Here is a 16,933-nt window from a genome sequence, read left to right as displayed (position 1 = left end):
CTCCGAAAGGTAACTACTCACATGGGTTATAATGAAAATAGTACGAACGCACTATCTCGTAGGACAAAACGGTCACAAACCTTTACACTCTATGGAAGCTGGTCAATTAAAGAGCAGATCGAATCATACATACAATTACCCATTAAAATTAACAGCTTTTACCTACACATCTCAATAGATAATAACATATATGATTCAAGAGTCCAGAGATTTTCTCCATTTGAAATATCAGCTCGAATAAGATTTATTTGATGTAGTTGTCAGTTTCCCATAGGCGCAAGCCCCCATGGTTTATTAAATCTTAGGCCTTAATCTAAGAAAACTTTCGATTAGGAATTTTAGTCTATTCTCTTCTTGGTTTGGTATATAATGGGATTCCTAAATTCTTCTAATACAAAAGAGATAGGCTCAACGGGCTATTCAACACACACAAAGATTACGCAATCATCCGGTTGGTCTAAGGGGAATGAATCAAGAGAGTAGACATCACACATAAAGCATGCGAGAGAGAAATAAGATGTCATCAGTGTGATGTAAATAGGTGGGATTTATAGCCTCAAAGAATGAATAGCTCGTCCAATGATAAGGCATGTAGCGATATACTCATAACACCAACTTTTGATCCTAAATCTACAAGGGATGTACTGTAGTCCCAATACTAACATCCTCGACAAAGATAATACAAGACAACGAGGAGACTTATAACCCAGCTTTTAAAAACAGGACCGGACCGGCCGGTTCAACCGTGAACCGGCCAGTTGTCCGATCCGATCCAGTTCAAAAACCGGCTTCGCAGAGAACCGGCCTGAACCGGACTGAACCGGCGGTTCAACCGGTGAACCGGCGAACCGGTCCGGGTTTGAAAGAACCGGCCGGTTTCAAAAAAAAAATTTAATGATAAATAAAATATAAATAATATATTTTACTTCATTATTTTTTTAAAAAATAATTTTTTTATTAAATAATTAGATTTTTGATACCATTATATATGGTTATCACCTCATGAAACAAGTTTTTTAAGAGAAGAGGGAACTATATATAGAGCCAAAAGCCAACTATCTCTTACTCCTTCATGATGTGGGACTAAAAAAGAGTACATGATAACATGAATGCTATGTTAGCTTGGGCTTTATTGGGCCATTAAATTGAATTTGCTGGGCCAAAATTTGGGCTAGTTGGGCCACGAATTTGGGCTAGTTGGGTGCAAAATTTTTTAAATTTTGTATTATAAATTTGTTATGATGTATATTTATAAATTAATTATATAAATTTATATATTATATTAAATATTATTCGGTTCGACCGGTCGAACCTTGAACCTCTCCTTCTTCCGGTTCTTTGTCCGGTCCGGTTTTCACAACCTTGCTTATAACTGGAATCCCTTTGGGGCCTAAGCTGCCCTGACCTGGATTTACCACCTTGCTCGGAAAGGGATACTAGCTAGAACTCCATCTAACGTTCTAAACTTATGCAGTCCAGTCTTATACAAATGCAAGAATAGTGGGGATATATAAAAGAGGAATGGGCCTTGGGCCCAACCATGAATGGTACTATGTTAATGCAATGGTAAACTATCCCTCCATGTGATAAAATAAAATTTAAATGCTTAAATAAGGCTATATATTAAGGGTAACGCTAACAAGAACTAGCCAGGACCCACCAAGGCAGGTTAATTAATTTGAAACCCTATGTTTCTTTTATCTTGATTAAGCACATTTTATTTTTTGTAGAAAATTTAATATCCTAAGATCCTAACATGAAGACTCTGTTCGAGCAACCCCTAAGAAAAACAATCAATTAAACTTAATAAAAAAAGCAGTTCTAGTGCATAAATAAAGTAAACACATCAATCATCAAATAATAAAGAATAAGAGGCCAGAAGTGCAGCTGGGTTCTGCATTACACCCCAGAAAAAGAAAAATAGGTAGTTAAGCTCTAGCATAATTAAAATTCAACCTAAAATTATATATTATTGAATGGTATGTGGGTCTTGATCGATCTTCACATATTTGACCTCCTACCTTTTAAAATACACACATGCCTTCCCATCATTCCTAACTAAAATTACATATTAAAAAAAACTTACATAAGCTCTCTACAAAATAAAGGTTAGCACAGTTATAATAAAACATTTATATTCACAACTAGACCTAATCCTTAAGACCACATTCTCAAGGGCTTAGCAATCCTCGTGATAACTGTTAGATAGCACATTTATAATGATAATTACAGTATTTTTATTATTCTCTTGGGAACATGACCACCTGCATAAGATATTCTATAAAAAGTCTAACAACTTAAAAACAAGTGCCCACTCATCAATAAAAAATAAATAAAACAAGCATAAACAATCCAAACTAGAAACACAACATCACATCATCACAAGTGCAAGTGAAAAATAAAAAGAAATAAAAAAATATTATCCTAACTACACCTTCCCTAAGATATCTACAAAAAGTGTCATATCCAGCACCTAAATATGTTCAAAGTTAGTCTTAGCTAACTACCCTAATTTAGATGAAGGGTTTAAATTGCAAGGTCGAGTTCATATTGCTTAATTTATTAACCCAAAAATTTATCTTTAAGTGATTAATCATTTAGATTAAATTAATTATGATCTTATTTTAAAGTTATAGTTTTGATCCTTAAATTATAAAGAGTTTAAAATACATGGGACCTAACCTATGTTAGAGTTATAAAGAATTGAGGGGTAAATGGCCCGTCCTCAATCCTACACCAAAGGCTAGAATGATTATAAGGCTACAATGGTGGCTAATTCTTCTTTGATTTCCTAAGACTCGAGGTAAGCTCGATAGGTAACATATTGAAGTGGGGCTATTGCCCACCACAAAAGTTTTAAGCTTTCTAAGTTTAAGGTTGATCAATTTTAAAGGGGTGACAAAGGAATGAAAAACACACTACATAAAGATATACAAGAGTTCTATGAGACCTACGATTTGACACTTAGGTGGCTAAAGAGTTGGATTGACCTCCTACAGGTGGCTTTCAATTTCTAAAAATAAACAACTTGTGCAAATCTTTGGACCTTTCTGCCTTAACTTGTGAGGTACGTAGCGTTGTCACAACAGACACGAGAACCAAAATCTCCTTAGGACACGTAGCCCCGCAACTCGAGGTTTCCAATCTATATACCTCACATCAAAGAAGATGATGCAAAAAATAAACACAAATCAAATCTGGCTAAGGCACTAGGACTTGATTTGAAGTGCATTTTCTTCTCCAACATCACGTGTTATATTTAAAAATACTTTTAAAATAGAGATTTCTTTTTTTAAAGATTTATAATAAAACATCCATATCCATCAAGTGAAGTGTATTAAGGATAAAGATCAAAAAGTACTTTTCTTAGAAGATGATATTCAACAAAGGTGGATGATATATTTTGCTAAACTTTTTAATGAAGAATGTGAAAATACGATTGATTTTAGTGACCTTGGCATCCTAAAATAAAATATTTTTTTATTTATTTTGTTGTCGTATAAATAAAACTGGAGTTAGAGAAGCTTTACAGAAAATGACGTGTGAAAAAGCTATTGAACCTGATGATATTCGAATAGAGGTGTGGAAATGCTTAGGAGATGAAGAAATCTCTTGGCTTACTAAACTTTTTAATAATGTTTTAAAGATTAAAAAGATGTCAGATGAGTGAAGAATGTGTGTTAATTCCTATGTTTTAGAATAAAGGTGATGCACAAGATTGTGTGAATTATAAAGGAATTAAGTTGATGTGCCATACTTTAAAACTATGGGAGCGAGTTATGGAGCGTAGGTTGCGGCATGATGCTAATGTTTCTCAAAATCAATTAAGATTCATGCGGGTAGGTCTACTATGGAAATCATTCATTTATTGAGAGGTTTGATGGAGAAATATAGAGAGAATAAGGAAGACCTACATATGATATTTATCAATTTATAAAAAAACATATGATAAAGTTCCATAAAAAGTGCTATGCAGAGTTCTTGAAAAGAAAGGAGTTAATAACGTTTATATTCAAATCATTAAAGATATGTATGTGGGAGCTATTACTTGTGTTCAAAGACAAGGTTGTTTGACCAAGTATTTTCCTATTTCGATTGGATTACATCAAGGATCAACCTTAAGCCCATATTATTTTGCTTTAGTCATGGATGTTCTCACTAGACATTTGCAATATGATGTACCTTGATGCATATTTTTTGCTGATGATATTCTTCTTGTTGATAAGACTAGAGAGGGAGTTGAAGGTAAACCTGAATTATGGAGGTCAACCTTAGAGTCTAAAGGTTTTCACTTGAGTATATCTAAAACTGAATATACGGAGTGTAATTTTAGTATTAATAGACATAGTGAGGGATTGTGACTTTGGGTGATCAAGTCATTAATAAGAGTACATGTTTTAGATATCTTGGATCTATTATTCAGAGTGATGGTGAAATAGATGGGATTGTGACTTTGGGCGAACAAGTCATTAAGAAGAGTACATGTTTTAGATATCTTAGATCAATTATTCAGAGTGATGGTGAAATAGATGGGGATATTATCAGCAGAATTCAAGTTGGATGGTTGAAGTGGAGGAATGCATCGGCCTTGTTGTGTGATAGAAAAGTCCCTCTCCAACTTAGGAAAAAATTGATGGGGACGTAAGAGCATGGAAAGTGTATCAGAGGCGTGGCCATCGATCTAAGGCCATGATCAAGTCGATGTATTTTTGAGTTATTTAATGTATTTGTTTAATTATGTTATTTGTCTCTATTTATTAATGTTGTAGTTGTTTTCCCCGTTTTTGCCTCTTACTTAAAGGGGAGCATATATAAGCCCTAAGGGCATTGTCGTCTTTCTTATCTTATATATGAGGCTATTTATAGCCCCTATGTTTCTCTTTAAAAGTTAATGATTGAATGATAAATACTTATGCTATTGCTTGGGTTCTTTGGTGATCTTGAGAGTGCTTCGAGAGAGAGAGAGATATCCCTAGGAGGGGAAATTTGGATCACCCACCAACCTTGGAAATGGCCAAGTTCGTGGTTCTTCGTCTTTATCTCGTTGTCACCCTTTCTTCATCCCATAGCCACCGGCCAAGGGTTCTCCCAGACCCCTAAGCCGTCAGCCATCAAGCCCCACTAGCCCCCGCAGCCTGGGCTGCCCACCCCATCCCCTTCCCATGGCCAAACCCACCCACCTTCGGCCACCTTGGCTTCTTCCCCCTCCCTACGTGCCACCACGCCTTTCCTTAATTAGATTTTATTATTTTGGTAACTCTATTTATGAATAAATTCAAATTTATTTGAATTTGGAATAGTTGCCTAATTTATGAAATTCTATTTTAGGAAACCAACTAAATTCCTTCATATTTAAATTATAAATTAAGATGGGAAGAGATATTTCTTTTCAAATTAATTCAATAATTTAAGTAAGCATTAAAGACCTCATTAAACTCCTCCCTCCCAAGAAACCGCCGGCCCTAGCCTCCTTTCCCCTCTTGAGTTCCATTATCTATTCTAGATTGACATAATTAGGACATTTTGAATTCAAATCCACCTAATTTGAAATTTAAAATCTTTCCTAAATTATTAAATCTATTTATGGAAAGTTTTCTAATTGACCCTCAATTCAAATCATAATCAAATTTAAATTAGATTTGATTGAAGCCTTTTGCCTTATGAGGATTTCACTTATTTAGAAGGTGTTTAATTCCGCCCTTTATCTTACTCCCAATCCCCTCTCTTCTTGCCTTTAATTCTCCTTTTCTCTTCGGAATAATTTCAAATTCCTAACCCCTAAATCCTCCACACCCAAATCTGAAATTCAAACTTCAGATTTTGATTATTCTCCTCCTCTAGCCTAACCCTAATGCCAACGTGTGGTTCCCCACCTATGGCCGGCCATCTCTCCCCCTCATTCCCTTTGGAATTTGCAAGATGAGTTCCTCTCTCCATAGGAACCTTCAAGGAAGTAGCAACCATCGCCTTCAGCATATCAAGTTTTGAGAGAACAGCTTCTTCCTCTCCAGTTGAACCTTCAAAGGGAGCTACGTCAAACTTCTTCAACATCTCGCCGACTTGCTTCTGGGTTTTGATAAGGGTGAACTTCTTCCCCTTTTTAATTACCTTCCTAATCCTCAAATCTTGTAGGTGATGACGATTCACAAGGAGCCGAGCTTCATCTTTGCCTAAGCTAGTAAACATAGGGTTTTGTTTCGCTATTGCCCAAAATCTAGTAAACGTAGGATTGAGTGGACTTTCCATGCTTCTAATCTTATTGTTAGATTAGGAATTTTTGTTGAAAGCTATTTACTTAGCATGATTGTTGAATTTCTAACTTGTTTTGATTTTCCAAGTGTTTGGCAAATGGCTTAGCCTAAACGTAGGCACCCCTCTATTATTTTATTTTGTCGTTTTGATTGCTAACAGTTTTAATCTTACTTGCTTAATTCAATAAATCGTGCAATTTCGTATCGCATACATTTAAAAAGTTTTAGTCCTACATCAAAAATTCTATAAGATGGTGGTGAGACCTGCAATGCTTTATGGTGTTGAATGTTGGCCATTAAAAGAGAAGCATAATATTAAGTTAAGTGTTATAGAGATGAGGATGCTTTGGTGGATAAGTGTCTTTACTCTTAGAGATAGGATATAAAATGAGCATATTCGTGAAAAGGTTGGTGTAGCTCTAGTGGAAGATAAGATTAAAGATAGTAGCCTTAGATGGTTTGGTCACATAAAAACGCAGCCTTTCGATGACTCGGTTAGGAAAGTAGAGATATTAAATTTGATTTATGTTAAGAAAGGTAGAGGTAGACCTAAAATGACTTGGTTAGAGAATATTAGAAATGATATTTTCTTATTAGATTTAAACGAGAGTTTGACTTTTAAGATGACAATGGAGAAAAAGGATTTACGTAGCCGACCCCACGTAGTGGGACAAAGGCTTGATATTGTTGATGTGTATTCCATCAATTCATTCATGGTGTTATCACAACAAGCATGAGAACCAAAAACTCCTTAGGACACATAGCTCCGCAACTCAAAATTTTCATCCTATAAACTTCATTGACAGAACAGGTAGTATGAAAGATATTTATATATATTAGAATCTAATCATGAATTTTTTTGAAATAACAAATGGAATTCAAACATAGGGATCCAAGACTACTGTGGGCTCCGAAAATTCGGCCCCGGCCTCCCCGCCGTCTTTTCTTATTCGGCGAGGGAGTTTTAACTGATAGGTTCCGGGGTAAATTTTGGAAGGCAGATGGGTTTGTAGATAAGACACTACCCAGAGATTTCGCCCTCATTTTGTGAGGACTTTATGATCTGAGTTCTGGTTTCCTATAGGCGCAAGCCCCTATAGTTAATTATCCCTCCCGATCACGAGAGAGAAATTTTCGACTAGGCATTTAGCTCTTGTGAGCTGAAGTAAACTTTAATTTGTCCGCCCCGGCTAACTGTTGCGGAGGGTGGATGGATTTTGCTTTAAGTTTTTAATGGATTTATTTCAATTTTAAACATTTTTGGACTTTTGAGATTTTTTTTGGATGTTTGGAATGGAATTTTTGGAGGCATTTGAAAGTATTTGTGAACCCCTCCGGTTGAGATCTGCATTCAACACGGCCATCATCGGAGTGTTTGGGGAGCATTTCCATTTTCTGGATTGAACCTTGTCGACTCTATGTATTGTTCGATAGAGGATCAGGTTTCGCAGGCTTTATGCCCTTATTAGTGAATTCTCTTGATTTTAGGCTTTGAAGACCTAATATGAATGTATTAAAACAAACATTCTGGTCGCCACGGCCATATATTTATTTAAAGGTTCGAACCCTGTCGACTCCTATTGATCCGTATAGAAGGATCGGGTTCGAAGTTGAATTCACTTGTCAGCCCGCGCAGCATCCCTAGACGTCATGTGTGTACCAATAACACGCTCGCTGGGGCCCATGCGGGTTTTATAATTGTTTTTACCCTTTTTAGTGTACCTATGTGTATACAAACTACGGTGCACTTGTGTGGGGGTATTTTGAAAGTATTCGTAAACGCCTTCTGTCTGCTTATACGAATGTTGCAGATCCGGTGGCGTAGCATTGTAGTCTTGTAGACACCTTCTGTCCGCTTGTATAGATGTTACGGATCCGGTGGCACATCGTTGCAGCTTCTGATTTTAATTATTTGCTGCTTCGTATAGGTAGACTGTCGTGCACTATTTGTTGCTTTCTGTAGGTGGATCGTAGTGCACTAACGAGTCTCCTGTTTGGGTTACAGAAGCTCATAAGAACTTGTATTTTTTATGCATTCTGCTGTGATTTTGGTCTTTATAATACAGCCATTATTGTTGGAGATAAATATATTCATCCTTAGACTGAAGTTGACTACAGGATACTGCATTTACTGTAGTCTTTATGCATCTACCCAGGGGTGGATGTTGTATATACATTCGTATTCATAGATGATTTGTATGGATTGCAGATCTTTAACCCTTGATTGTATGAGACCAGCGTGCTTATTTGTATTTTGATGTTGATTGTTAGAGTGTTGTATCTTCTTGCATGATTATTGTACAAACTGATGTCCAATTTCAACTTTATAATTTGCAAGATTGTATATACTTCATTCTTGTATGTTGAATTGTTGTTGATGATGAAGATTCTATTGCATTCATTTGTACACATTTCATCAAGTTTATATGTTAATCTCTTGATAGTGAATGAAAACTTTGTATCGTTGGCCTCTGGCATGTCATTATATTTCCATCATGACTTTGTAGTCACATCATATTCTTCACATTCTTTCGTCAATTAGAAATGAGATCATGCTTATAGGAGGGACTATAACATGTATGTTGAATGTCGATATCATTGGTCATTAACAATTCCCTTCCATTTGGGATGGTCACTTCTTAACCTTCATAATGATTGTATTGTTAATTACAACCATGTCATTGTATTCTCTTCATGATCCTTGCTTGCATGATTGACTTTAACATCTTGCCAAATTACAAGCATCATTCTAAGCATTGAATTACATTTACCTCTCAAATGAAATAACAATCTCTTATCACTCATTGAAGATATTGTATTGTTGAATGTAAGCATGTCATTGCAATAACTCCAAATTATCCACATACTTGATTGAGATAGAAGCATAAATATGCTAAGTTGGAATACATGGATCCCTTATTTATCCATTTGGTATTCATTGGAGTACATGCCATAGGATGACTTAGAATTTACTTACTCAAGTTCCTTGTGATCCTTTGAGTTCAAACCATATTCAAATCAAAGTCCAAACATAATTTGCTATGCCATATTCAAGTTTAAGTGAATTTCAAGTTCATTTTATTATTCAATGCCAAGTTCTCTTGAGTTTAAGTTTGAGCTCAATGTCATTTGCAAGTTCAAGAATGAGTTCAATTCAGCTTGAGTCCAACTCAAGTCTTACATGAGTCCTCCATGTTCATTCATATGGCAAGTCTAAGTCCTCACTTGGTCCAAACCAAGTTCATGTTCATTGAGTTATGCTTAAATTATGATTCATTTAGGTTTGAGTTCAATTAAGTTCTCTTGGGTCCATGTCTCGTTCAAGTTTGATGTCCACAAGTTTTGAGTCCAACCTTGCGAGTCCAAGTTCATATTCATTTAGAATTGAATTTAATTGCGTTCAAGTTCATTTAGATGGATTGAATCAAGTCCACAAGTCCCCAAATTCTTCCAAGTCCTTGTCTTATTTCAGACAAAATTTCGGCAGCCTCCCGGCGTCTCCCCCGTTAAGGGGAAAAACCAAGAGGCCGCCTACCCGCCACGTTGATAATTAACTATTATTTAGTAATTAATTATAACTATTTATCATAACTAGTAGTTAATTATAATTAAAATAATTAATTTTGATTAATTAAAATTAATTATAATTAATAATAATTAATTAAAATGAAAGATAATTAGTTATGATTAAATAATTAATCATAAACAAATATCATTATTTAATTAATTATAATTAAAATAATTTATTTTAATTAATTAAAACTAATTACACATTAATTTTAATTAACTATAATCAAGATAATTAATCATAATTAAATAACTACAACAACAACATCAAGCCTTTATCCCACTACGTGGGGTCGGCTACATGAATCCTTTTTCTCCATTGTGTCCTATTAAATCATAATTAAATAACTAATTATAAATAATTATCATTATCATTAATTAATAATTAAAAATAATAATAATTAATAATAATAATAAACAAAAATAAAAATAACATAAAGAAAATGCCCATAAGGGTTGTTAGGCACGGGATTTGGCCGAGAAGCATGCGAAGGGGAGGAGGTTAACTTCACTACACGCGAGCTCCCGTTCTTGTCTCCGTTCATAATGTCATAGCTTCCGATCGAAACAGGAAGGAGGGAGGCGGGTGAGAGCCGGTCGGCAAGAGGAGCTCGGTTGTAGGGAAATGGAGGTTTCGGCAGCTCTGGACAGGAGGATTGACGGGCTGCTGGAGTGAGGGGCTCGGCTGTAGGGAGAAGGCGACGGGATTTGGGAGGAGATCGGGAGGTTGAGGAAATCGGAGGAGAGAGGAAGAGCGACGGGGTTCGGTCGAGTGGAAGCAGCAGCCGAATGATCCCTTTGAGTCGGTATTTAACGATGCGAGAAGGAGCGAAATCGAGGCCGTCGTCGCAAGTTTCGCGCAAGGATCGCGGAGGAATGATTGGAGCGGCGCCGATTCAGCGGGATTCGCGGCATGATTCGAGGATCCGACGGGTATAAGGTTTGTACGCGAGATTTTTTTGTTTTGTTTTGTTATTCTGAGGTTAACAACTACGTTGAAGCAATAGAGCCTAACCTATCACCTATTGGAAAGACACTACACAAAGCTAGCACATAAATTAATCTTACATGCTAGAGCTTGAATTTTATTTTATTTTTTCAATTTCTTGACATGTTCATGGAAGCAAGATTTAAAAGCTCAAAATTATTAAGGTGGTGATTTTTATAGCTTGCTTAATTATTTTATTAGCAAAAACAAAAAAAAATATTCTAATGAGATCCGCTTCGTGAAAAAAAATATCAATGCACAGCACAAATGGGTGGTTGTTTTTGAAAAAACAAAAGCTTTTCAATGCTTTGAAAAGGGTGCAAAGCAAATTGGAATTGATTTTTTTTATGAAATTTTGACTGCTTTAATTTCAATTTTGAAGTCCAACGCATCATTATGAACGATGTATCGTCTCGGGAGGCGAAAATATTATTCCTTACTGGGTTTAGATAACAAAACTATGAGTTCATCCTGATTATCATAGTCAAATTCAGACAACATATGACCCCGAATGGTCAAAATGATATTCGGTCGAGTATTTGGCTATGATAATCTAGATGAAGTATCAGTAATTTCATATTCAAAGTCATAATAATAAATGATGTATCTTCCCAAAGAAAGAAAACGATATCGATGGTTCGAATATGACGATAATGATCATCATTGATTTTAATATTTCCAAAAGAGAACTAATTGACTTTGAAAATTGATCTAGGGTCTTTAAATCTCCTATGAGCACAAGCCCTCGTAGTTAATTACATCGTATAAGACTTAAGTTTCCTACGAATACTCTCAATTAAAATAACAATATAAATTTATTTTTTTGAATTCTTAAGGAGTGATATCAAAAGAAGTGTGGTTGGAATTGAAATATTTATTAGATCAAATTTTGAGCACTTATTTCTAGAGGTCAATGGAGAAGTAGGAGACACATTGGGATTCTGAAACAATTCAAAAATGACTCTGCCTTTCTGTTGTGGTGCTTTAAATTTTGATTTGAACAGAAATTTTAATTTGAGTTGTCATTTTATTAGAAAGTTTGAATTATATTCCCGAAGGTAAGGACTTATGATTTTGAGTCTGTCCTGGATCCTAAGTCTAATTTGAGCACAAAACAACAGTGGCATGAACCTTACTAATGCAATGCAAATATAAACTTATCTCGACCTAGATTGGGGAGCCAGCTAATCACCTAGCACTTCAAAATCATGAGTCCAATCTTTTATGAAAGATGGATGGGACATTGTTTAAGTTTTGAAGGAATTGGGGCCAACATCTAGAGAATGTCTTAATTGACCCATTGACTTATGTTTGGTGATTATGCTTTGAAATGCATATAAAATTTTACTGTATAGTTGGTTTATAATATAATGCATGCTAATTGACCTTTGTATGCAAAATGATATGAAATAGTTTTAAAAAAGCTTAAAAATATATTTTTCACTAAAGATTGCAGAACATCCTCTTGACAGAACTATACCTTAATAGGACAGGTAGTCTGTCAGAATCCGCAAGCAGAGAGATGACTAAAAAGGAAGAGAATGTTTAACATGAATTAATGCGAACTCTCAAGTCATTCCCAGACTTACTTCCTAAAATATATAAATTTCTATATGAGCCTAATATTTTTAATTTAATTTGAATAAAAAAAATTTTAGCATACCCTCACAAACCTGTGAGAAGTTCTAAGCTAAATCAAAAGCGACATGCAAGAAAGAAACCAAGAAAAGTATATAATTTCTAAGGCACAAGCAATGTAAGAAATCAATAAATCATTATTTAAATGTAAAGTCTACGTGGCAAGTGTCACTTAATAACAACCCAGGATCTACAGAAATTAAAAGTGGTCGGGTACCACTGACAACAATCTAGATTCTAATCATAGAAATGGCACAAGTGATTTTAAGAGTGAGATGTTCTCTATGTCTTCACTCTTCGTGTTCTTTCCGTCTACGAGCTCCTTGGATTCGTCGGGTCCAGTTATCCAAATAAAAAGAACTCCCCGAATGGGTATTTCTTTTCCCATTCGATTTTTAAATCATCCTAACTTGAATCTCCAAATAAAAGAAAATTTTCTTCTAAGGGATGTTTCCATTCTCTTTGGATTTCAAGTTGGATGGTTAACATCCCCAATTAAAAGAACAACTTTCATAACTCAATTACATTAAAATACATATAGAAAATTTAAAAGAGTTGACTTAAAACAACCTGCACGGTTATCCAAGGCAATTGTAATTAAAATCATTAACAATGTGAAGTTGTTATATATATGCTCAAATTTGAAATTACAGTCGCGCTTGGCCATGCTCTTTTAATTTCAAGAGGAACTTAGCATATTTAGCTTCTACAAAAAATTTGTCGACTTAAATTTAATTTAACCCCCTTGATTTTAGACATACATGAGCATGGCCACATACAAAAAATTTTATGAGCATCCATATTGTTTCTAACCTAAGAGTAATCTACCGTCCATCACATCAATTCACATATGCATAATAAAATTAGCACATCACATTAATCAAACAATTGCAACCAGCAAGCAGTGAAAACTACCAAAAACCCGGCACACAAGTAGTAGAAAAGTAAAACATTGGCCTAGCCTAAAATTAGAGTTGATTGTCCTAACAAACCATCTAAAGTGTGTGAAGCAGGCTGTATAGCTTGGATATGACTTATGTCAAGCAATTGTTAAAGTTGAAGATTGTGCACATAAATGTGGAAGCATTCATGTCTATTATGCTGGCTTAGTTGAAGACATGAAGTCAACATTAAGATTTTGCATTTTTATTGGAAGGAAATCGATCACCTGAAAAAGTATGAAATGAACTACTATGGCCTAATCTAGGTTTGATGTTGAATATAGAGCTTTTGTTCATGCTGCTTGTTAAATGCCGTGTAATCACCTAGGGTTCTATATTATGCTAATCACATTTAAATTAGAATAATTATATGTTCCACAAAAGAACCAAATATATTGAGGTGGATTGTCATTTCATTTGTGTGTCATGCCCTTTAAGAAGATTGTCACTCCTCATGCCTATAATTCAAAAATAAGTGGTTGATATTTTAACAAAAATTTAGATTTCTCTATCTTATCGAGATTAAATACCAAAAGCTAACTAACATATATGATCAAATTTATTGGGGAGTGTTAACATGGTGAAATGCAATAATATGAATACATGTCTTAGGTGAGTTTCCTAAATTATTTAGATATTCACTAATAAAAATAACATAATTAGGTTTTTTTTAAGCCTTAATTACTTATTTATCCACTGCCCCTACAACCATCACCTACAAACTATTTTGATTACGAGGCTTATCTCTCAAAACACCTTGAAGCTTGTGCCTAATCTCACGGTCGAAAAGCACCTCAATGTGCAATAAAGCACAAGGATTTGCATATAATTCACCCAAAAAAGTTCCTTAAAAGGAATTTAAAGGTCGGTCAATCCCAAGATTATTTATTTCATGTCATTCATTCAACTTTCGTTACATAAATATAGCAAGAATCACTGAAATGAATGAAAAGTATAGCACCCACAACAGTAGTGGGTATAACTTCGTGACAATTATCAGTTCACCTTAACGACATGTGAATATTATAGGGGAATCTCAACACCAACCCAGCAAACATAACCCAACGATCAAAGTAACAAATCACAACTTTGAGAGAAACAAATAAAAAAAGACAAGGATATAAAAATAAAAATAACATAACATTTGTAAACATTGTTGCCATTGAAAAATTTAACATAAGTTCATAATACCCAAATTTAGCCAATAAAAAGGCTAATAAAGCATAAATAAAATAAAAGTATCCAAATATATAACCAGTATGACTATGAAATATTTATTTTCATCTAACATCCGAAACAACAATCAGTTAATTTTGACCACAAAAATGTGCTTAAGAGAGCATGCGTGAAATGACATAACCATACAATGACTCAAAAAATTTCATCTAGAAATAGTCATACCGCATGGATTTGAGCGATATTGATATTTTTGTCCACAACATCTATGCCGGTTACACAAGCACCCATCCTAGCAAGGGACTGTAAAATGATATATATATATATATATATATATAAATCAATGAAAAGTTCAATATCAATACGTGCAAAACACAAATATATATATGACTACATGGCTGCACTTTAAAATGATCAAACAACTTATGAACTCACTTTGAATTAATATATGAAAGCAAAAGAAAAGATTCAGTTCCTTAGCGGAGACTATGAATCTTAGCAAAAACAAAATACAGAGGAAATAAAATTTTTCAGTTGCCAAAAGACACCTCAGATAAATAAGTAAAATGCAACTATTTTTTACCACTTTTAATTGCAAATGCACTTGTGTACATCCTTGTACAACTTCCATACTAAGATGTACAAGAAGGCTTAACAAATTACACATGGGCTTAAACTCAAAATGTCTAGAATATGAGGAATTTTTAATATGAGAAAAAGGAGAAATTTTTCATGGATGCAAATGGAAAGGGTTAAGAGGAAACCTACAAATTTACATCAATCGTTTAACAACAAGCACAGCCCTAAATGATGAAATCTCCATAATATCTGATAAAAAAAAAACAGATGCTGAAATTTCATTATGCATCAAGTAGTTAATGATTAAATTGTAAAAACATTTTAGCAATGTTAGATGAAGATCAAAGGAAGACCTTTTGTTGTACGCTTCACAACAAATCGTCCCTCAAAATTCATCTTGACATAGTCTTTAATAAATGCTGAGGTGTGCATATTTTAAGCCTTTGCATCATGGGAATATGACAGCGGTCGAAATCACTCAGAACAAAGCATACAAAAGATGATGATTTGAGTCCCACACAACAGTATTCTTAGTACGTAACTGCTTTTGTGTATTGTGCCCCAAGCAAACTCAACTGTTTTGGATAAGTCTAACGACATTTGGTAGGATTTCTATTTAGAGAAAAATAAGACTATCACAAACGTATTAGCCAGGGATCACTAAAATAGTACAGGGATCACTAAAATAGTACAGGGAAAGGCCTCTCTGTCCGCTGAAGCATAAAAAGGACAAAATTAATTTATTTTCATTAGCATAGATGCCAACATCCACCACAAATAGCTTGGAAAAGATTTAAAAGGTTTCAAGTAGCAACTCAAATAAAAGGGAGCAAGAATTTTCATCTAAAATAATATAATTCAAAAATGCTTCATGATTATAAATTATTTGTACAGAAGCATACCTCAGATAGAATGCCGCCTCCACATCCAACATCTATTATTTTTAATCCTTCAAAAGGCCTAATACTAAATGGATCTTTTCTGAGAAGAAATTCCAGAAATGTTAGTGAGAAATGGTGAAATTGATAAAAGCATTCATATTTAGAGACATGCTAGTTTCAAAGTTAAGCATAAAGAAGCACTTAAAAGTACAAGCAGCACAAAGTCTAGGAAAAGTTATCTCAAAAATTAAAACTGTGCTCTTGAATTAAAATTATATATAAATGTTATGCTTATAATCATGATGCATACAAATAATCATTTAAGGAAAAGAATGAGAGAGATTTTCCCGGACAGCTCATGAATGAATCATTTTGAAAATTAGCGAAGAGTGAAGCAGATTCGTTTAATAATGGGAAGTGTAATCATGAAAGATGCTAAAAAAAAGTTTGTTCTTGCATAGTATGGCTGTAAAGCTATCATATGACAATGTCTAGAACTTTAAAAGATTGAAGTTCTGTTGTGATTATACAACTTTTCCAATACATAAAATTCACACCAACAAGGAGTGGTCTATGGTTCTTTTAAGTAAAAACACGGGACAACAGACTAAGGAAAAACTTTGTTTATAGCATGCATGTTATGGACCTCAGTTTTGAGCAACTAAGGACTATCAAAATTTTCCAAAAGCTACACTAAAGTGAACAATGGTTACAATTAGAAAAAAGGAGTGAGAATGAAAATCTAGAGAAGCTAAAGTGTCAAAATCATCGAGCAAAAGGTGAAAATAGATTAAGCAGTTTCGAACAAATACAATGAGTCAAGTGAAAACAATGTGAATGGATCATAAGTATGTCAGAGTTCTAGAGAGTTGTAGAGTTAGACTAGATTATATAAAACAACAACATAAGGCA

At 34.4% G+C, this 16,933-nt stretch overlaps 1 protein-coding gene across 2 annotated transcripts in view; it reads right to left on the bottom strand.

Moving 5' to 3' along the window:
- LOC110099596 (ubiquinone biosynthesis O-methyltransferase, mitochondrial) overlaps positions 1–16,933 on the bottom strand; it is an 86,066-nt gene that overhangs the window by 46,133 nt on the left and 23,000 nt on the right. For both annotated transcript variants that reach the window (XM_028699217.1, XM_028699216.1), the window contains exons 3-4: positions 16,043–16,121; positions 14,787–14,864 (exon numbers count right to left, since the gene is read on the bottom strand). In XM_028699217.1, the coding sequence (XP_028555050.1) occupies positions 14,787–14,864; positions 16,043–16,121 (157 nt within the window). The remainder of the gene's footprint in view (positions 1–14,786; positions 14,865–16,042; positions 16,122–16,933) is intronic.

Source organism: Dendrobium catenatum, unplaced genomic scaffold (genome assembly GCF_001605985.2).
Source record: "Dendrobium catenatum unplaced genomic scaffold, ASM160598v2 fragScaff_scaffold_1220, whole genome shotgun sequence".
NCBI lineage: Eukaryota > Viridiplantae > Streptophyta > Magnoliopsida > Asparagales > Orchidaceae > Dendrobium > Dendrobium catenatum.
This window is presented reverse-complemented; position numbering and strand designations above follow the sequence as displayed.